The sequence below is a fragment of the Salvia splendens genome, chromosome 8, assembly GCF_004379255.2.
Source record: "Salvia splendens isolate huo1 chromosome 8, SspV2, whole genome shotgun sequence".
Taxonomy (NCBI): domain Eukaryota; kingdom Viridiplantae; phylum Streptophyta; class Magnoliopsida; order Lamiales; family Lamiaceae; genus Salvia; species Salvia splendens.
Genome location: NC_056039.1, coordinates 29,737,038 through 29,756,803, shown reverse-complemented (window position 1 = coordinate 29,756,803; position 19,766 = coordinate 29,737,038). Strand labels below are relative to the sequence as shown.

At 38.9% G+C, this 19,766-nt stretch overlaps 4 protein-coding genes and 1 pseudogene across 8 annotated transcripts; 1 reads left to right on the top strand and 4 right to left on the bottom strand.

Annotated features, from left to right (window-relative positions):
• The first annotated feature begins 255 nt into the window (after positions 1-255).
• LOC121745013 (E3 ubiquitin-protein ligase AIRP2-like) lies at positions 256-2,996 on the top strand. Its single transcript, XM_042138758.1, has 5 exons — positions 256-564; positions 1,346-1,496; positions 1,576-1,642; positions 1,729-1,963; positions 2,506-2,996. Exons 1-5 carry the CDS (start codon positions 476-478, stop codon positions 2,714-2,716), a joined length of 753 nt encoding a protein of 250 aa, XP_041994692.1. The 5' UTR covers positions 256-475; the 3' UTR covers positions 2,717-2,996.
• A 44-nt stretch (positions 2,997-3,040) lies between these two features.
• On the bottom strand, positions 3,041-7,339 carry LOC121745012 (internal alternative NAD(P)H-ubiquinone oxidoreductase A1, mitochondrial-like). 4 transcript variants are annotated; one of them, XM_042138754.1, is made up of 9 exons: positions 6,335-7,339; positions 5,150-5,819; positions 4,766-4,970; positions 4,237-4,397; positions 4,090-4,155; positions 3,838-4,001; positions 3,655-3,769; positions 3,386-3,565; positions 3,041-3,302 (listed from the first exon to the last, which is right to left on the bottom strand). In XM_042138754.1, the coding sequence occupies exons 2-9, from the start codon at positions 5,756-5,758 to the stop codon at positions 3,150-3,152; spliced, it is 1,653 nt and encodes a 550-aa protein (XP_041994688.1). In that variant the 5' UTR covers positions 5,759-5,819; positions 6,335-7,339; the 3' UTR covers positions 3,041-3,149. The 4 variants fall into 4 exon arrangements, with proteins under 4 accessions (XP_041994688.1, XP_041994690.1, XP_041994689.1 ...); XM_042138756.1 differs by having other exon boundaries at positions 6,413-7,339; XM_042138755.1 differs by lacking the exon at positions 6,335-7,339 and adding an exon at positions 6,165-6,326.
• Positions 7,340-7,904: 565 nt separating this feature from the next.
• On the bottom strand, positions 7,905-10,453 carry LOC121744818 (annotated as a pseudogene).
• Positions 10,419-13,894, bottom strand: LOC121744819 (endonuclease 4-like). The gene is made up of 9 exons (XM_042138478.1): positions 13,614-13,894; positions 13,228-13,402; positions 12,299-12,412; positions 12,172-12,227; positions 11,957-12,040; positions 11,737-11,829; positions 11,225-11,283; positions 10,999-11,072; positions 10,419-10,872 (listed from the first exon to the last, which is right to left on the bottom strand). Exons 1-9 carry the CDS (start codon positions 13,728-13,730, stop codon positions 10,754-10,756), a joined length of 891 nt encoding a protein of 296 aa, XP_041994412.1. The 5' UTR covers positions 13,731-13,894; the 3' UTR covers positions 10,419-10,753.
• Positions 13,895-17,336: 3,442 nt separating this feature from the next.
• LOC121745129 (uncharacterized metal-dependent hydrolase YabD-like) lies at positions 17,337-19,113 on the bottom strand. Of its 2 annotated transcripts, none has more exons than XM_042138916.1 (2): positions 19,016-19,113; positions 17,337-18,451 (listed from the first exon to the last, which is right to left on the bottom strand). In XM_042138916.1, exon 2 carries the CDS (start codon positions 18,380-18,382, stop codon positions 17,519-17,521), a length of 864 nt encoding a protein of 287 aa, XP_041994850.1. In that variant the 5' UTR covers positions 18,383-18,451; positions 19,016-19,113; the 3' UTR covers positions 17,337-17,518. The 2 variants fall into 2 exon arrangements, with proteins under 2 accessions (XP_041994850.1, XP_041994849.1); XM_042138915.1 differs by having other exon boundaries at positions 17,337-18,463; positions 19,016-19,111.
• Between the last annotated feature and the right edge of the window lie 653 nt (positions 19,114-19,766).

The window sequence follows — 19,766 nt, the reverse complement described above, 5'->3', positions numbered from 1 at the left end:
GGATGATTTATTTTCTAATAAGTTTTAAGTCATAGAAGCAATTTCGAATAGAGACTATTATTTTCTGGCATAGTTAATTGGTAATCTATATGAAAGCTGAGTAAATACGTTTATTGCTTTTTACCTTATGATTTGATCATTTGATGATTTATTTAACACAAAATTAGAAAATGGCAATTATCCCCAACTCACCTCACCTGCTCCCCCTCCACGTGTCACCTTTATATCATCTCTTTTCTATATCCAAAGTAGACAACTCTAAATTTGAGGGAGAGAGTGTCAGTTTTAGTCGGAGAAATTTCTTTTCAAATTCATCACAACAAAATCAAACATCTCCAGAAATATCTAATCCATCCTATCCAAGTTCAATTTTAGGAGTTTAATCTTCAATTTTCAACGGAGTTGAAAGTTTCCATTTATGATTGTTTGATCCTCCAAAAAATATTAGGGGAAAAGGTAATTTTTGTAAAGAGAGATGTATGTAAGCGGCGGAAGTCCAATACGGAAGTCTTTCCGTGACTCGCTCAAAGTTCTTGAAGCCGATATTCAGCACGCTAATACTCTGTCAGTTTTAACTCCTTTTTCTCTCCCTCTACCACTTTTTTTTTTTTTTAGTTTAGATTTTTCTGGAGCTCCTCATTGATCGATAAGTATCGGTATTTTTCTTTTTTTTTAATTAACGCGATTTTGTCGATTTTTTTTTGTTTTTGTTTAAGCTTTTTCGCTTTTTCATCGGAAAATTGTTGGTTATGGTTTCTTTATCCTTTTCTTTTCTTTTATTTATATTTTTATCTAAGGCGCATTTTGCGTTGGTATCATGATGAGAATCCAGATTCTGCATATTGATCTGGAAATTTTTGTAATTGATGATAGTTTGGCCTTTACTTTCTCTGTTGCTTCAGTTTGTCGTAAAGGTATAATTTTCAGGTTTCAAGTGAATGCTAATCTTTTATTCAACTTCTCAAAACACAGTATTTCTCTTGAAGTACTAAAAATTGAATTAGTTTCCCCCTCTTTTAGGTTAAAATTTGGGTAAATTTGATTCATGTTGATTGGATTTTCGGGGTACAAAATACATTAACTCAGTGTGTGTGTTAAACATATGAGGAAACTTGCACTACAAATGCCAAAAATATCATTAATTTCGAAATGATCCACACAATATCATGGTGTATTTGGATTTTGACTCTCTGAGTTAGATTCGCCCCTCAATTATGTGAATTTGTTAAATGAAGATTATCCGTTTATAATTAATGTGGTGACATACTTCCAGTGCATCTGATATTATGTGAATTTGTTAAATGAAGATTATCCGTTTATAATTAATGTGGTGACATACTTCCAGTGCATCTGATTTTCCAAGGGAGTATGATGGGGCGTGTCTACAAATGAGAATGTCATATAGTCCAGCTGCTCACTTTTTACTCTTTCTAGTCCAATGGACTGATTGCCACCTTGCCGGAGCTCTCGGACTGCTGCGGATCTTAATTTATAAGGTCAGTCTGTCTGTATAATGTGACTACCTTGTTTGTGGAACTGATCAATGCTGGAGATTGAACTTTTGTCACTGCACAGGTGTATATTGATGGCACCACCACTATGTCCACTCATGAGAGAAAAGCGAGCATTAGAGAGTTCTACGGTAAACTTTGGTTTCGTCATATTTCTTCTAAGGCGGTTAATAATCAACTCTGTTCTGAAAAAGAAATATATATATCTTGTGGCCAGCTGTTATATATCCATCGTTAATGCAACTTGAGAAAGGTGTTACGGATTCAGAAGATAAGAAACAGAAGGCTGTGTGTCAGGAGAGATACAGAAGGAAGGATGATGATGATCTCAGGCATTGCTCGGAATTGGATGTCGAGAGGGAGGAAGAATGTGGTATTTGCATGGAGACGAATAGCAAGATTGTCTTGCCCAACTGTAACCATGCCATTTGCCTCAAATGCTACAGAGAATGGTATGCTGCTGCTCCTTTCTAAACATTTTCTTAAGTTCTTTATAGAATTCCTGGCTGTGAATTGTTGCTTTTGTTGCCCATCATTGATCTTTATCTGAAATTTTCCGTACATTATTCAGGTGTTTTATTGGTTGAATTATTTCATCCTTCTCTTGTATCTTACTATGAGATTCTCTGTTGTTCACTTCCTTTCTTTTAAGTTTGGTTATACATACATTGAAGTGTGAATTTCTAATTTGTGATGTATGCTTGGATATGAGTTTGGGTTAGGGGTGTATCCATCATATGATTGCATCATGTGTCCAAATAGAGAAGTAGAACTACACATAATATTTAGTCTGTGTTGAAGTGTTAAGGTGCTTTTGTTCGCTATGCATTGCATGTTGCTATCAGTCTCCTGTTAGGTTGAGTTGCGCTCGTCTGTTCGGGGTTTCTTCTAGGTGAACATATGCAATGACGTGAGACTGTGCAACATCCATAGCTGTTTAACGTAGAAGGCTTTGATTTCTCTCCACTAAGCAACTTAACATTCTCTATTGCAGGCACTCAAGATCACAATCGTGCCCTTTCTGTCGTGACAGCTTAAAGAGGGTAAACTCTGGTGATCTATGGGTGCTTCTGGATAACAAGGACGTGGTAGACATGGCTGCTATAACAGGGGAGAATTTGAAGAGGCTGTTTATGTATATAGATAAGTTGCCAGTGATTATCCCTGATAACCTATTTGATCCCTATGATTCCCATGTCAGGTAATGAATATTTAAAGTCGTCGTGTCATCTGTGCTGGATTATGGTATGAGTCTTTTGAATTAGACTTAGAAAATCCATATTCCAGTTATGTTTAGGAACAACCCAGCCTTGATTTATTGTTGGCAGAGGTTTAAGGTTTAGAAAAGAAGAGGATCGTACCTATGTTGTCTGGTAATTTGTAAATTCGTGTATAGTTTGAGGTCTTCTCAGTAATTTGAGATTGTGACGGCATAAAGAAATTAATCTACTATGTCTGTTATGGGACTTGTGAATATTTAGTTAATATGACCTCTGCTGCTGAATGTGTTTTCTTGTGCACATAGAGTATAGAGAAATGAAACATTTAATTAATTCATGTTGCATATGTCTCTACAACTTACAGAGGGTAAAAGAGTCATTCCTGATAGGGCAAGCTGTAGTAGTAGTTGCTGTAACATTAGATCCTGGAATTGTCTCTGCCGAAAACAAGTGTGGTCGCCCAGTTGATAGCAACATAAAATCTGTTTCTCCAGCTGATTACTCGTGTGAGATAGGCCGAGCGCCAGATGAACCAGCTTAAGAAGCCAGCTAGTGATAAACCCTTTGCATCCTGCCGCCACACCAAGATATACTATCTTATAATAGAGTTATTATTATGTGCTCATTTCTTGAAATACACCGGAGTGAAGTTACCTTGGACTGGCGGAGATCGACCAAGGCCTTGTAGCGGCCTACAGATGCCATGCTTCCGAGATGCTTGTAGACGAATGGGTCACCGAGAGGAACATCTTTGCCGAATGAGGCCTTACCACCCCCCTCTTTCCCCACTCTGTTGAACAGCTCAACTAGATACTTCCCTTGCCGCTCCGCAACCTGATCAAGATTAGATAGTATAGTTTGGTTTTGTTGCGTTTGAAATCAGAGAAGCAAACGAAGATGAAGACGTGATGCTGAAGACTCACCTGAGCTAAAGCGGGAAGCACTGGCCTCCCAACCCCTTCAACAAATCCAGCGCAGTCACCAATGGCAAACACATCTTCCACAGATGAGACTCGAAGCCATTCATCAATGCCGATCCTGCAATACATTCAATTTGGATTGGTCCACGACGAATACAGAACAAAGGGGTCGATTCAGTGTTATACCTGCCGCCGAGAGCCTTGGGGAGGGATAACGAGTTTACGAATTTTGAGGGACCGACTCCGGTGGACCAAACAAGGAGGCCATAAGGGACATCACTTCCATCACTAAGAACTATCTTATTCGGGTGAACCTCTTTAACGACACCACGCACGAGGCGCACTCCACACTAATTTGAGAAACAACCGTTATGTATCAGTACAATTCCGACAAGGAAAGCCTCTGCCATCCAAAAGGGGAAAGTGATTGAAAAATACCTTGGTCAAGTGCTTTGTTGCATATTGCCTTAATCCCACATCAAATGATGATAGAATCTCATTCGCCTGTTAAAGGAAGTATGGTAAATAGTTATAAACAATGTGATCCACGTCAAATTTAATGAGCTGAGAAAAGAATGGGCATACCTCAATGAGGGTCACTTTTATGTAGTTCTTGACATGAGCATACCTCTGGCGGACATCTCTCATAATAAAATCACTCAATTCTCCACTGAATTCCACGCCGGTAGGTCCTCCACCGATAACAACACAGTGCAGTAGCCTCTCCTTTTCTTCCTCTGACATGCCTGCACAAACGTCCATTAAAGTAAGTCGAAGACTGAGGACGAGAGAGAGGGACACTGATACCATCAATTCTGGATATATAGTCTCTCTTTTACAGATGGAAATTTCGATCACAACTTCTAAAGTTCGTTCAACCCTAATTCATTTCAAGTTAGTGCAAGAGAAATCAGAAAACCAAAATTACCATTTATAACTGAGGGTTGAGTGACTAGAGGTTTTCTATGAGTTGAGAAAGAAAATGATCTTGTAGATTATGACATTTAGGTTAATGTATGTGAAACATTATTTCCATCCTGTCCTATAATTTTTTAGCATCAGCAGTTCTGTAGATAAGCACTTCCACATGAATATATTTTACATAAAAGATCACCTGGATTTTCAGAGAGCATCAGGTTTAGGAGAAGCCTCTTCCTTATTTCTTGGGCATGAGACACCTCTCGCAGAAAAAAAGCATGTTCGTGGACTCCCTTGATGCCAAAGGTCAATGGTTCAGCTCCAGAAGCAATTACCAGTTTGTCATATGCAACTTTGAAATTGTATGTTTCTCCACCATCAGCTGATGTCTCACAGAACACCTGATATAGCAATGGAAATTGAATGTCCTTACATGGTACTACTTCTGAATCAAATAAATAACAATGACAACAATACTGAAGCATCATCTCATTGATACTTATAAGCCTGTTATTGCTATAATTATAAGCCTGTTACATGGTACAGAATATCTTGAATGAAAATATTTGAAACTACTTACTTCACGCTTGTCCGTGTCTAGACCATTGCACGAAGCAAGGAAAAAATAAGAATTCGGATCCTTCGCCAATGCTGTCTGTATCTGACTAACAGGCTCTGCTACCGAGCGGAATTCCAAGGTTCCAACACAAGTTGAGGCAAGCAAAGGCGTAAACACCATATGGTTCCTTGGCGATATACAAACAACGTCATATAGCTTGGTGTTGAGGCCTTTAAGAAACCTACATGCGGCCCACCCACTGCCAATAACAACTACTCGAGGCTTTTCACCGGGCTTTGTTGCTTCAAGAGTAGGATACTTTAGATTCTCATATTCTGAATCTGATTCCTCGACTGCTGCTTGTGCATGAGCATATTCATACTGAGGGGTCATCCTCAACCCCCTACAGCCAAAACTTGCTGCAGGAAACCTGCCAATGCTTGAGAAAAACGGAAGATTGCTGTGTGGTTTAACAGGTTGCTGGAAAGCTGTGAAGCTCCCACTGAAAGGTGAGTGAGACTTGCTCACAGACAATGATTCCTCACGGATCATGTCCCGTATGATAGCATATCTACCTGTGGCACCTCCAGATTGTCGGCAACCGTTTCTAGCTATTCTCGCCAATGCCATTTTGGAGGGCAAAGACTAATGCTGTGAATTGAAGTGGAACAGAAGTCTGTACAAGTTTTCACTGCACAAAATGTTTAAGAACCAATTAATACAAGGGAAGAAAACCAAATGATAATACTAAAATGGAAGAACCTTAAATTCCAAAGAACGTGGAGAAGTAAAGACGATGATCTAAAAAGACAAATACAAAATGCGGTCAATCTCTTTATAATTTCAATCCTTTTTGTTTGTAGCAGAAAGACTAATTCAAAAACCAATTTCATCTGCACATCAACAGAGGATTGCTCATGAAAATACAGAACTAGTTATGATCTGCGAGTAAAACACATAGCAGTATCTATGATTTCTCAGATGCAGCAATCTAATCGTCTAAATCGAAATCGAAAACAATAAGCCAGAAACGCACACACTAAAACACACAGTTGGTTAGATCTACTGCTGTACTGTTCGAAGGTGCTTATACAAAATGTATGCTTATAAATATGTTTATACATAAATATTTGTAGGGTTTAACGGAGGGTTTATGCAAAGGGGAGAGTAAAGGAAAGGAAAGGAAAGGAGAGGAGATGATCATACAGTGCACATGGACATGGGAATGCGTAATTTTCGACGCCAAAAAGGGGAAATAAACAATACGAAAAGCAATCTCCTTACAAATAATTAAATAAGTACATTTTGCAGAACAAAATATTGAAAAAAATGCAACGCCTTGGTGAAAGAAAGTTTGGTCCTAGATCGCAGCCAGACAAATTTTTCTTACTGTCAAACTTTTACATATTTCATTAATTACTCTTTTTTTCAATAATTTTTATATTCAGAATCCGAATATCCAAATGTTATTCCCCAATACAATACGTGTCAACTATTAATGAAATGAAACAGATAATTATGGTTGTTGAAGAAAAGTGGTACAAGCTATTCTCCTCTTCATTTGATTAGTAGTATTATTTTCGTTGAATTGTAGTAGTAATAATTTATTATGTGAGTCTAAAATAGAACTAGTAATTATGAGTGGAAAGAAGATGGAAAACAAAGTTGAATTAATCAAGACGGCTCCGAAGATCCGGAGTTGATTAAAACGTGGAGTGGAAGGACCAGCTATCTCCTGTCTTTGAATTGAATTATCATGTTTTGCATGCTTCACAATATTCAATGCATCCCATTTTCAAAAGAATATAATAAAGTCCCATTTAATTAAAATTGGATAGCTTCAACTTACCAAATAATTTAACTCCGGTTATTTTTTTTAACATATTAAGGACACATCTCAATTTTTAATGCAGAATAGAAATTAATTACAAAATGATGATACATGAGAATCTGATTCACCAATAGTAAACACAATAAGAGTATCCACAATGGCGACGAGCGGACCGGCTAACAATGGCGGCGAGCGGAGCGGCTAGCCGATTCCCGACGCTGGCCGGTCCGCTCACCGAACCATTGCAGTAGGCGAGTGCCAAATCGGCGAGAAAAACGGCGAGCGCACGCCGATTCCCGGGCACTGGCCGATTGGCGAGCGATCGGCCAACCGATTTTTTATTTTTTTTATTTAATTTTCGAAACACTATATATACGCGATTTGCACGTCATTTTCATTCGCACCACTTGTTTTAACGAGTTTTCTCTCTATCTTAATTTTTGTACAAGAGCAACAACGTGAAATGGAGCACAACAACGAGTCTACTCCAGTGACGAGCATGTCTCAAACTCCCACGGTACCCGTGGAAAGTGGATCGGGTCCGATGGCCGGGTACTACAACATGTACTATTGGCAGCAGATGATGCCCGGGATGGCATCCGGGGGTAGTATGCCGGGATGGCAGGGGATGCAGGGCGGACCGGCGATGTCGGGCGGGCAGGGGGTACCCAGGATGCAACCTGGGATGCAGATGATGCCGGGGTGGGCACCCGGGATGCAGATGATGCCGGGGTGGCAGCCGGGGATGCAGGGGATGCCGGGGGGGACAACGTCTATCGCCCCAGTTTTGATTTTTTGACTGTTTCTTCGCACACATCGACCCCATCGGAGACGCAGTTCATTGGGTGTGATACTTTCTCCTTAGAGGAGTTGGGGATAGATCTCGGGGTTGCGGACCCCTCTAACTCCCGCAAATGAAGAGGAGAATAGCTTGTAGCACTTTTCTTCAACAACCATAATTATCTGTTTCATTTCATTAATAGTTGACACGTATTGGGGAATAACATTTGGATATTCGGATTCTGAATATAAAAATTATTGAAAAAAAGAGTAATAAATGAAATATGTAAGATGACACATAAAAATAATGGAATTCGAAATTGAAACGCAAAGGACGGTGAAGGTCGTTAGTTTGTTAGAAGGTTTGTGTAATCAAGTAGCAGCGAGAGTTTCCTCCATCTCTAAGCTAACACCAGTAAAAACCCGGTTCAAAATCATGGCTAACCGGGCTCCTCCCTGAGCTATCCGCTTCATAACAATGGACAATCTCGAGTTGAAGTAATCATCTGTCAACACAAATAAAAGATAAATAGAGTGAACAGATCAAGACATGTTCTGTATCATCATCAGGGCCCGTTTGCTCCGTACCTGAAAGAGTGTCCCCTGACTCAACACCTTTGTATCCCCATTTGCAAGCCGTATCCAAACTCTCAGTAGCATACCTGTAAATACATGATAATCAACACCAACTACATTCGCAGTAAATGTTTGTTTTTCATCCACGTCGATAGTTTCTTGCATTTGTTGATGCAGATACTCACTTGCTCACACAAGAAGATATGTGACTACATTCTCTCCATGAGGCAAGATCGCTAGACCAGATTCCCCGTTCGCAACAATGGATGTGGCATGACGAATCAGACTATAGAAACGATCATTTTGCAAGTAATACATGAATGACATTTAAAGTTATTTACGTTTGCATAAGCTTTACAGGTTAGTTTGTTTTAAGCAAAGGATGTTAGCTAGCTTACTTCAGTAAAGTTTCCTTGAATGTCTTGCTGGAGGAGGTTGATGTCCTTTCCATAGTAATTCGCGGCGGCTGTAAGAATTATTTCTCTATCCCACACCTAATTGGGGAAGACATCAATGCCGTCATGCTCACTCAATTAGAAACTTGAAATCAAGTACACAAGAGAAGTGAAGTCTCCAAAGCAATAAACGAATCTTTATCTTAACAAGAGTTCATATTAGCTTTCTAGACCTATATTTTCTGCATATAGAATCATCTAAAGTGGTTTATGTTAACCTCATCTATATATATGCTCATGTAATGTATCATTCTTATCAAGAAAATTGCTAAAAAAAAGATGATAGTAGTAGCATTTTATAAGCCAACACTCACATGGTGCAGATTCGACTTGTGCCTGAACCAGCGCAACTCCACAGTGTTTCCACCTTCATCACTTGTGAACCCAACATGCATTGGCTAACAAAGGCGAAACCACAACTAATCAACAACCACAGTGAAACCAAGAATTCACGCAGGTTAGTGTTTGCTTTGGTTACCTGATGGATGTCTCCCATGAAATGTGCTAAAAACAACAACGCTTCTGTCATGTTATCCGGGGAACATAATTAAAGAAAGAAATTCCTTAAGCATGCTTAACATAATTGGTTTAAGCAAAGGTGAGGATATGATAGATGAGGCAATTCATGGTAATGGGATGATTGATCTCTTACAGCATCGATCAGAGGTCCCATGATGGTAATGTGAGAGTTGATTGGTGAAGTTCCGGATGGCACCTGCGACGCACATATCCTTCACACCTTTGGGTCATGGCAGTCCCCTATGTTCATCCGTCAATATCAGATGCCATAACAATCAACAAAACAATAAGGGTGTGTTCTCTTAGATGGAAAATGATGGAATACTGAAAAATAGTTCCCCTCCTTTTCCTCGCTTCACATGTTCTCCAGGATAGATACTTTTTACGGTCAGGATGGAAAATTTTCCAGGCAGCCCCTTTTCCCTCTTTTTTCACTCCAATTCATGATAATATTATCATAGGGATGTTGGTATGATAATATTTTCCCTCCTTCCCCACCTTTTCTTATCTCTCTTTTGTCCATGATAAATTTACAAGCAAAGACAACACACCCTAAAAGTGATGACGATCATATTAACTTACTCTGATATTTAAAATTGCAGGCTCTGTCTGGTGTGTCGATGAAGTGAAGAGGCTTGTCCATCGGTAACTATACCAGTGTCTTACTTGGTCTGGCCAAACGCACAGCGCTGACAAATCACCCTTCACGTAGTCTGGCAGCAGCATTTGAACTGCGTTATGTGCTTCCGGTTCCAGCAAGTCCTGTCTTACATAGTAATGTATAATTGTGAAATTTCCTAGAGAATTTGAGAAAGAGAGAACCAAACAAGCAAGCACGCAATGTAATACAAAAGGGATCGCCATCGCAAGAAAAAAAGTCACGGGATATTATTTATCTTCCCCCTTGAATGAATGTAATCACAAAAATGAAAATGATTGCCGTCAGCAAATTTCTGATTATATTGATACCTTAGCAATTTTGCAAGTCATGGCATGACCCTCTTTGCTCCATGCTTGAACATTAGGTTCATGAACAACAACACAAGTAAGAAAAGCAATGAAAGATGCAACTATTCCTCTTAAAAACGGCATTTTGGAATTCAAAAGAGGATATTGTGACCCACCAAGATTACACGCTAGTTCTACATTAGCATATATATACATAAATTATTGATAGTTTACAATGCGTACAAGCTAAAGATTGCTCATGTTTCATGTCTTATAAGTTGCTTTTACACAAAAGCAACATACAGAGGCAAATTCCAGTTTAGCAGAAGCAATAGCTACATAATTTAAAGTACATTTTCTTAGCAGAGCAGCAATGTTGACTTCCAAGATAGCCAACTACTTAATTCGGCAACTTAAGTATTGACATGGGGGAATTGTACAAGCCAAGAGGAGTGGCACAAATAGAGGTCCCTCTCGAGATTTATGTAGAGTTCATCTCGACCTCCTCAACCTATATTATTCTACTGCAATTGACTTATTTTTGGAGAAGATCCTGTTGAGAAGAGTTGCCAATCGGACCCCACCTTGGGCCAGTCTAGACTCAACAACAGGCCACCGAGAGTAGAAGTAATCATCTGCATAGAAAGAAAGAAAGAAAGATATATGATTAGTAAATACATGAAAAGATAAAATAGAGAATATGATTATCTGAAAATGGCAACTCTAAGTTGAAACAGGATTGGAACATTATATCATTTTACCTTCTAAGGTGCTTCCAGGAGTGGCATTTCTGTAAGCATATTTACAAGCTAAAGAGATGCTTTCAGAAGCATACCTGGGGAGAGATATGAACAGATAAGAACCAAAAGGAGTACAACCAAGAAGTAAATAATATACGTATATGCTTAAACTGAACGTCTAAAAAATCTTGTTGTGAATGGAGATTGGGATGATATTGTGAAAGAAGAGTGAAGAGTACAAACGTACAGATCTGGACATACTGCGCCCTTGCAATTCTCCTTAGATACATCATCAACCATGGCAGCCTACAATACATGCAGTTAAATGAGAATATAAAAAGAGGGCAGATAAGATCTCCCAAATACTACTAAATTTCAGGTGGAAGAAAGTTGGATAGCAGAAGATGAGGAGTGCCTCAAAATTATATCTCTTCCAGAGATGACGAAAGGTTTACAAATCAATATACAAATACAAATCACAATAGAGTAAAACAAATAAAGTACTGCAGTATAAAAAATTATTCTTTTAAGTGATACATAAAATACTCATAAAGGGCTATTACATAATTACACTTCTCACCTACCAAGCAAAGCAGAAAGTGTTGCTAATATCTAATATATTGTCCCATAAATGCTGAAGATATTACTGATTTTAGAATGGCACCATATGTATCAAAGACATCAAAGACAAAGGAATACGGAGCCTCTCATATGTTAATAATCCCATGTTTTATTCACCAAATTATCAACTTTACGCACCGTGATATTTTTCTGAATAGCTTGGGTCATTGCAGACAGATCTTTACTGTAGAATGTCTTTAGAGCAGACTCAATGATCATATTGTCCCACACCTGAACCATAATATTTCTCATTACCTTCTTAACAAGTTAAAATCACAGCATTTCAACAAAAAAGTAGAAAGAAAGAAACGCAGTATAAAGATTGTTTTTCTAAAATTTTATGCCTAATACAACTCACATGGTGCAAATTTGTTTTCCTACGGTACCAACGGATGGTGATTGAGTTACCACCTAAATCTCCAAGAAATCCCACGTGCAATGGCTGCCAACCATTTTCAATGTTAGAAACTCTTGGACTACATGAAGTCCTTAGCTCTCTGGTGATTGTACTTCTCTTACAAACATTCAGAATCATTAGACGGGTTTAGCTTAGAAAGATAGAAATGACATAACCTGGTGGACATCACCAATATAATGTGATAGGAACATAAGTGCCTCTGTCAGGTTATCTGTAATTTGAAGAGACAACTTAGTGAATTTCTGGAGTACGAGCAACCATTCAAGATTCGATGATGCTTACGGCTTGTTGCATATAAACCAGAATCATCATGCTCTGACATAAGCTGCTCTGTGTAGTTATAAATTGCTCCAGTGACACAACGATCCTTGCGTCCAGCAGAGTCGTGACAGTCTCCTAACACATATACAAGAATAAAGGTCAGTCAAGGGATTTCAAACTTGAGTTAAAGTACATATGCATCTAAGCTGTAAAAGGACAAAAGGAGATCAAATGCAGCAACATTTGAACGGAAAGTGATATTGAAGCTTAGAATCAGCCCTCGGCCAAATTATTATGAGATAGTAAACATGGCAAAATTGTTCAGTGGATAGATACAAAATTGCAATCCAAGTAAAAATGAAAACAAAGCCGCATTAGCATCTCAACCAGGGAAAGTGATACGAGTTGGCGGGTCTACAAAAGGGGAAACCGCCAGGTGGTTTGGCCAACCGAGTCAGAGGAAAAGGGGGAAGAATGAAGGAGAGGCAGGCGCACAAATCTCGGCTGTAGTTAGGTTGTTAGGAGTTTTCAAATTCAAATAAAGTTGTTGCAGATGCTGTTAGTTATTGCTGATTTTTCTCTAATTGTAAGTCTATATATTGAAGTTCCAAAATACAGAAAAGGGACTGGGATTTTAGTATTGGACGATCGTAGTATCGTAGGCCTCCTTGTGAGGATTTCCGTTAAAGTGTCATTTCATTTCTCATATCAATAAAGCCGAGTTCTTTCATCTGATTGAGTGTGGGAGTTTATTTCTTCCTCTGCATATTTGATAGAGCACTTCTTGTGCTCCTCTTATTGTCCGGTACCTTTACTCTTATCAGAAAGCTTATCTAGTTTTAGATTGATTGATAAATACCATTTATTTTTTTTATTTGGGAATAGCAATCCAAAGAAAGTCATTAGAAATTAGAGAATGAAAAAAGATTAGAGAAAAGAGATGAGCTTACTGCAGTAGTCATAATTGCACCTGAAGTCAGGTGTATCTACATAATGCAAAGCGCTGCTCCAGTGATAGTGCCAGCGAACCTGGTCTGCCCAGGCGCAAACAGCAGCAAGCTCACCATCGGCAGAATCTGGAAGCAAGGCTTTCACTGCAGCCAAAGCTTCGTCCGTGAGATAATTCTGTGTCAAATAAAGAAATTCCATCAGATTCTACTGGGAAAAGTAGTTCTGCACAATGCAATCATAAGATTCTCAAAATAGGTCTTGCTCCTCTCAACATTTTCTCTATATTGAATACTCTAAAATCTTCAATGAAATGCCAATCCATCGAGATTACAGAATACTCAAATCCGAAAAATAAGTTGAGGGAACTTAAGAGAGAGAGAGAGACCTCGGCAATCTTGCAAACAGTATGGTGACCATCTTGTCCCCAGCCATGAATTGTTGGAATTAAAAACAGGAAAGCAACGATCGCCCCCAATATCCAGTGGCGTTTCAACACATCCATCTCTGTATATCACTCAATTACGCAACTCTGCCCCTCTGCAACCAACTTCTCTAGGCAAATCTCGGTATATCGTTCAAATAATTACAAATCGTTGGTGAATAACATATTGACAGAGTGAACAAACCTGCAGTTTTTTGGGGGAATAATTTTGGTAGTAGTAACACTCCAATCTACTCCTGCCTTATATAATTGGAGCAGGTAGATATTTTTCTACTATTACGACTGATTAGTTAAACGTGGGTTGACTTTAACAAATGGTAATAGCATCCATATCCGTGCTCTTACCAACGAGTACGGATGTGGGTCCGGTCCCACTTTTACTTCTTGCTCTTAGGTAAAAGCACAACACTCACATCCATACTCTTCCGCAAGGACAAGTTCAAGGGTCCCACCATTTTATTATTCAATTTAAATAAAAATATTTCCACAAAATTAAAATGCATTAAAAATACCTGAAATAATATTACAAATTACAAAAAAAAAATTAAAATTTACATAATTAAAATACTAAAAATTAAAAATTACATAATTAAAATCCTAAAAATTAAAAATTACATGATTAAACACCTAAAAATAAAAATTACCCCCGTAGATGACTATTCATCCGGCTCTACCCCCAATGTTCTTTGGAGGCCCCGTATCATCGCCACATGCGATCGAAGTTGCTCGGGGGTCATAGTTGACCTATCGGCCAAATTGAGTTGGTCCAAAATCCCCCACAACGAGTTTGTGGGGGGTTGAGGTGGCACATAGGGAACAGGGGCGGATGGAGTCGCGGCGGACGGCGGTTGGCCGCCGCCTTCTTCCTTCCTTGCGGCCGGCGTTGAGAACTGCTCGGGCCGGCGTCGGGGCTACCCAAGTTAGCTCCGGCAAGTTGGCTAGCCACATCCTCGGAACCGGCGTCGGATAGGGATATCGACCTCGACCGTTTGGAGGAGGAGCTAGATGAGGATGATACGTCTCCCCTATACTTCGGATGCGCCCGCGTCTCCTGCCAAATGTTGATGTACTTGAACGGCTTGTAGTTCATGGATTGGTAGGTCGCCAAGAAGGAACTGATGATGTCAAGCTCGCTCCGGCCGCTCCCCACCAACCGCTCTTCGAGGTAATACCACTGGAACTTTTGGATTTCTTTGTTGGCTCTGTATATGGCATTGCGCACCATACTCTCGTTGCGCTCGATTGTTCCAGTCGGCCGGTTTTGATTGTACCGGCGACAGATGCGCCACCAATAATGGTCACCAGATTGGTTCGTGTCAACCTCCGGATCTTAGGAGATTGACAAGTACGCTTTGAATAATTGCTCCATCTCCCCCAGAGTGTACGGGGTGCGGACACCACGAGTAGGAAGATGAGGAGTTTGAGAGGGGCCGCTCCCTCCCGCTCTAGGTACGGGTGGTTCGGGTGTCCACCCGTATTGCCCTTCGGGGACATCTTGGTCGTCGATCGGGTAAGGCCGGTAGCCACCTGGAACTTGCGAACCTTGGGTTTGAGGAGGGGCCGAATATTCCGTTTTCGGACTAGGAAATGGTTGTGAACCAAACCAATCGGGGTTCCAACCGTCGGAGCCGGAGGGGTGATCGCCGGAGTCGGACATTTTTTTGTCGTGAGTGAAAGAAAAATTGAGAATTGTAAGAATATAAATGAGAGAATTTAGATGAGAATTGTGTAGTGTGGTGTGAATTTTTTGTGTGGAAGTGAGGGTATTTATAGATGAAAATGTGTATTATTGGGGAAAAAATTGAAAAATAAATTAAAAGTGGGTAGAAAAAGGATATAATTTTTTGGGAAGTGAGATTTTTTTTATTTTTAATCAGATTTTTTAATTAAAATTCAATTTTTTTTAAAAAAATCAAATTGGCAACGGCATTGCCGTTGGCCAATGGACGGCTGACACGTGGGCTGCTCGCTGGCACGGACGTGCTCGATGCATCGAGCAGCGCGCCAGCGGCAAGAGAGCAGCGAGTGTCGCGCCGCTGGACGGACGGACGGTTGTGCTCAACCGCTATGGATGCTGTAATGCTTTCTTATTTACTTATATTTTATACTCTAGTATAGGACTGGGGAAAAATATCGAAAAAATGATATATCGTTCGTATCGTATTGAAAAATATCGAAAAATTATCAGATTTTCGATATATCGTAATTTTCGATACGAAACGATACCGTATCATAAGTTTTCGATACGATAACGATATGAATTTCCTTATATCGCGATATATCGTTTTATATCGAATATACGATATATATCGATATTTTCGATATATCGTTTTATATCGAATATATCGTATATATCGATACATATTTGAAATTATAATTTTCGATATACAGGTATTCGATACGATATCAATATTTCGATATATCGTACTGAAATTCGATATATCGAATTTCGGTACGATATATCGAAATATCGATACGATAACGATATTGATATTATCCATATCGAAAGTTCGATATATCAAAATTCGATATATCGAAACTTTCGATACGATAACGATATGAAATTCTTTCATATCGATATTTTCGATACGATATACGATACAACGTTTTCGATACGATATCTCGTATCGACCCACCCCTACTCTAGTATAGAACTTTAAAATGATGTATACTAAACTTTTATTATTGTAGATAGAAGCTTAACACATTGCAGGATAAAAGGACAGAACAAATATTTTTAAAAAAATTGAAAAGCTTAAATTCGAAGCAAAACAATTCCATTCTGATTTTTTTTTGTGACAACGGTTACGGTTTCCTTCAACTAGTTCAACTAACGTACTTCCACTGTCTCACCTTTGCTTTTATTTTGGAAAGAGAACAAAGTAACAGAATAAAGTAAGAGAATAAGTATAGATGATATTATTTTTACTTTAGTGGGACTTTCATAAACGTTTTATTTTTAATTAAATTTATTCAATACGTTTTTAAATCATGATAATCGAATGGAATAAATTGAATACTGCAACGTTGGTTATACAGTTACACTCTCCTGTGAATGAGTAACCGAACAGTTCAATTTTACAAGAAAGGATCCTTTCCAGTGGACGCATCTAACCTGATATAACAAGATTGCTATTCCTTGCAAGATATTCTCTCTTCAAGCCAATAAATTACATCATCACCTCTCATTATAATGCTATACAAGAACGCCTGATGTATAAAACTAAAAAATAAAAATATAGTGGACAACAAACAGAGTCACAAAGTTAGTTGATCGTCTCTGATTCTTCAACCTTGTTTTACATTTCTATCTCATCCAAGTCTGGCAATGGGAAACGAAGAACCGCAGCAATACCAATATCACCCCAATAAACACATGAATGCTAATTTAAAACAGATTGGTAAAATGCATGCTCACAGACAGCACACTTTCCCTTTCCTCGTTGAACAAAAACTGAAGTTTCAGAAAAAGCATGAATGATTGAGGACATAAATTACTCGATTGTTGGAGTCAAGCACTAAGCCATGTACCACTTTTTCATGCTGAGATTTCCCTTGGGTTTTCGGAGGTTAAGATGAAATGGAATCATCAATCATATATATGCTTCTGGTCTCAAATAACCACAATTCCTGCCACAAGTTTCCAAATGGAGGGCTAAAAAAGCATTTACCAACCCACGATTAAGCTTTGTCTATATCCTTCATGGAAAGTGAAGGATAATACGAAGCACATCTTTCTTTACTTGGTGTTCCCGAATGAATCCGAAGCAACAATTATTCAGTATTTACATCAGCTTTTCATGATCAGACTGAAACCATACAAAGAGTGATAGTATTCAAGAACTTCGTTAGCCCTTGTAAGAGAAGAGGCGTTTTGCATTTTCATAGCTGAGTTGAGCAAGTTCCTTTTCCTCCATTTCAAGCATATGTGCGACATAAGCAAGTGTGTGATGAATGTTAGCCGGATGATTGATATTCTCCTCGACGATGGAAGTATCTTCACCACCACTTGCCTCTTTTGGATTCAAGACCTCTCTCTTGATCACAAATAGAGAATCCGGATCAACTGAGCTTGGCCGGGCATCCGGAGCATCTGTCTCCAACAACATCCTTTCGGGAGGAACGGACTTCAACATTTTCTTCGCCTTGCTCTCTTTCATCGACATGAGAAACCCAGAAAACGAGAAGTAAGCACCAAGCTTAGCCAATTCAGGAACCATCTCAGCAGAGCCGAGAAACGAGTGCAATACCAGACCAGCAGGGAAAGGCCCCTCGGATTTCAGAATCTCAAGAAGATCGCCAAAGGCACGCACACAATGGATGGACGCTGGTTTATTTAGCTCTTTCGCGAGTTGTAGCTGTTGTCGGAAGACTTCAACTTGATCTGTGAAGTCTATCTTCTTCCCAGTAGACCCTTTGTCCAAACCAATCTCTCCCACTGCAGCAGAGGGAGTGGACGCGAGGAAATCTTTCAACGTCTTCAGCCAATCAGGAGTTCTATCCGTTATAAACCACGGATGAAGGCCAAAGTTGGGAACAACAGAAGGATGGGTGTCGCTCATCTCCTTGACCAAATGCCAGTCCTTCTCAGACAATCCATTTACGGCAAAGTGAAGGACACCGGTATCAAGGGCCTCTTTTATGAGTTTGGGAGCCACATTTAAGACTCTCGAATCTTGTAAGTGACAATGAGCATCGAAGAGTCTGATCATTGTTCACATCAACTAGTGGTGTCAATCTCGTATCTTCACAAAATCGAAAACCAACGGCTGCAAGCAAGCCTGGAAGTGCCACTATAAGCATCATTTTAGTTTATTCAAACAGCAAAGATGAGAAGTGACAAAGCAGCATCAGCGAGTATGAGAATATGCATTGGTTACCCATCAAAACGGAATCAATTCTAACAAAATAGAAATATAAGACTCAACCCAGAAGGTTTGAAAGGGAAAACTGGTTAATATTTGGCGGCAAAATTAGCACTGGATATTACTTACACACGCAAAACAACGACAGAAAATCAAACTTCCGTATCAGTTAGCGAAAGTGCAGTGTGTGCGAATAGCAGAGAAAGATCAATCAAAAGCAACCTCAATAACTATAACCGGAGTCAATATCGGTAGATCATCAAATGAACACGCAGAGAAAGAAGCAAAGCTATATATGAATTGTAAATTTTCTTCAGGAACATTCAACTAACTGTCACAAATGTATTTATCTCAGTAGAATAGGAAATCAGCTGTGTTGCGTATGAGTCGAACAATAAAAAACCTAAGAACAATTATGTGAATATATGTTATGTATCCAGATCTAACTGATTAATTGGTAGAGACGGAGAAGAGATAAACCTGGGGAGGGATGAGAGCAATCCGCGGCGGTGCTAGCTAGCCGGCCGTGGTGAATATCTTTTTTTTTGCTGCTTATCGCAATCCTTCACATGGGATTTTATTAGTACTGGATATTGGACTGAACTAGCCCAAATATCTTTTGGGCTTTTCAAAAAAATAGTTTGATAGTAGTTATATGAACATCACCTATTCTCATAATTTTGAGGTTAAATTATTATAAATGTGACAACTCAAAATGAGTTTTGTTTGGACCAGGTAAAATGGGACAGAGGGAAGGAATACTGATTCGAATATTTATTAATTAATTGGATATCAATTTAGGAATGTTTTGCTTCAACCATTTTACAAAATCTAACATAAAAACAATAATTTGAGTTACCAAATTTAAATCATGTCTAAAAAATGAAATAAATTATTACACATTCTTGTAAACACATTTGAGCTTTAGATGATATCAATCTATATAATCTGAGAAAATAATTATTACGTAGCACCTAATATTAACCAATGTATGAGGATAATGCAGAAATAGTTGGTAAGCATTTATGAATTATGAGTGGGAAAACGATGGGGTCAATGTTTATTTTGTTAAGGCTTTTGTAATTAAATAATGCACCATGTATTTCTAGCATCTCTGTATTTATCACAAGCATATAGAAACTCGTTGAAACAAATTAATAGTATTACATCTTGTCATCTAATTCACCTCTTTTCTTTTTCTTTTAACAATACATATATGCAAAATAAATCG

What these genes read in the sequence shown, in the direction of transcription:
- LOC121745013 (XM_042138758.1), top strand. Translation starts at nt 476, where the DNA reads ATGTATGTAAGCGGCGGAAGTCCAATACGGAAGTCTTTCCGTGACTCG. An exon ending in ATTCAGCACGCTAATACTCT is followed by an intron (nt 565 to 1,345) that starts GTCAGTTTTAAC and finishes ACATACTTCCAG; the next exon opens with TGCATCTGATTTTCCAAGGG. An exon ending in CTCAAATGCTACAGAGAATG is followed by an intron (nt 1,964 to 2,505) that starts GTATGCTGCTGC and finishes TCTCTATTGCAG; the next exon opens with GCACTCAAGATCACAATCGT.
- LOC121745012 (XM_042138754.1), bottom strand. Translation starts at nt 5,758, where the DNA reads ATGGCATTGGCGAGAATAGCTAGAAACGGTTGCCGACAATCTGGAGGT. An exon ending in TAAAAGTGACCCTCATTGAG is followed by an intron (nt 4,156 to 4,236) that starts GTATGCCCATTC and finishes TTCCTTTAACAG; the next exon opens with GCGAATGAGATTCTATCATC. An exon ending in TGCTTCCCGCTTTAGCTCAG is followed by an intron (nt 3,566 to 3,654) that starts GTGAGTCTTCAG and finishes AATCTTGATCAG; the next exon opens with GTTGCGGAGCGGCAAGGGAA.
- LOC121744819 (XM_042138478.1), bottom strand. Translation starts at nt 13,730, where the DNA reads ATGGATGTGTTGAAACGCCACTGGATATTGGGGGCGATCGTTGCTTTC. An exon ending in CTGTTTGCAAGATTGCCGAG is followed by an intron (nt 13,403 to 13,613) that starts GTCTCTCTCTCT and finishes TATTTGACACAG; the next exon opens with AATTATCTCACGGACGAAGC. An exon ending in GGAAAACAAATTTGCACCAT is followed by an intron (nt 11,830 to 11,956) that starts GTGAGTTGTATT and finishes ATTATGGTTCAG; the next exon opens with GTGTGGGACAATATGATCAT.
- LOC121745129 (XM_042138916.1), bottom strand. Translation starts at nt 18,382, where the DNA reads ATGATCAGACTCTTCGATGCTCATTGTCACTTACAAGATTCGAGAGTC.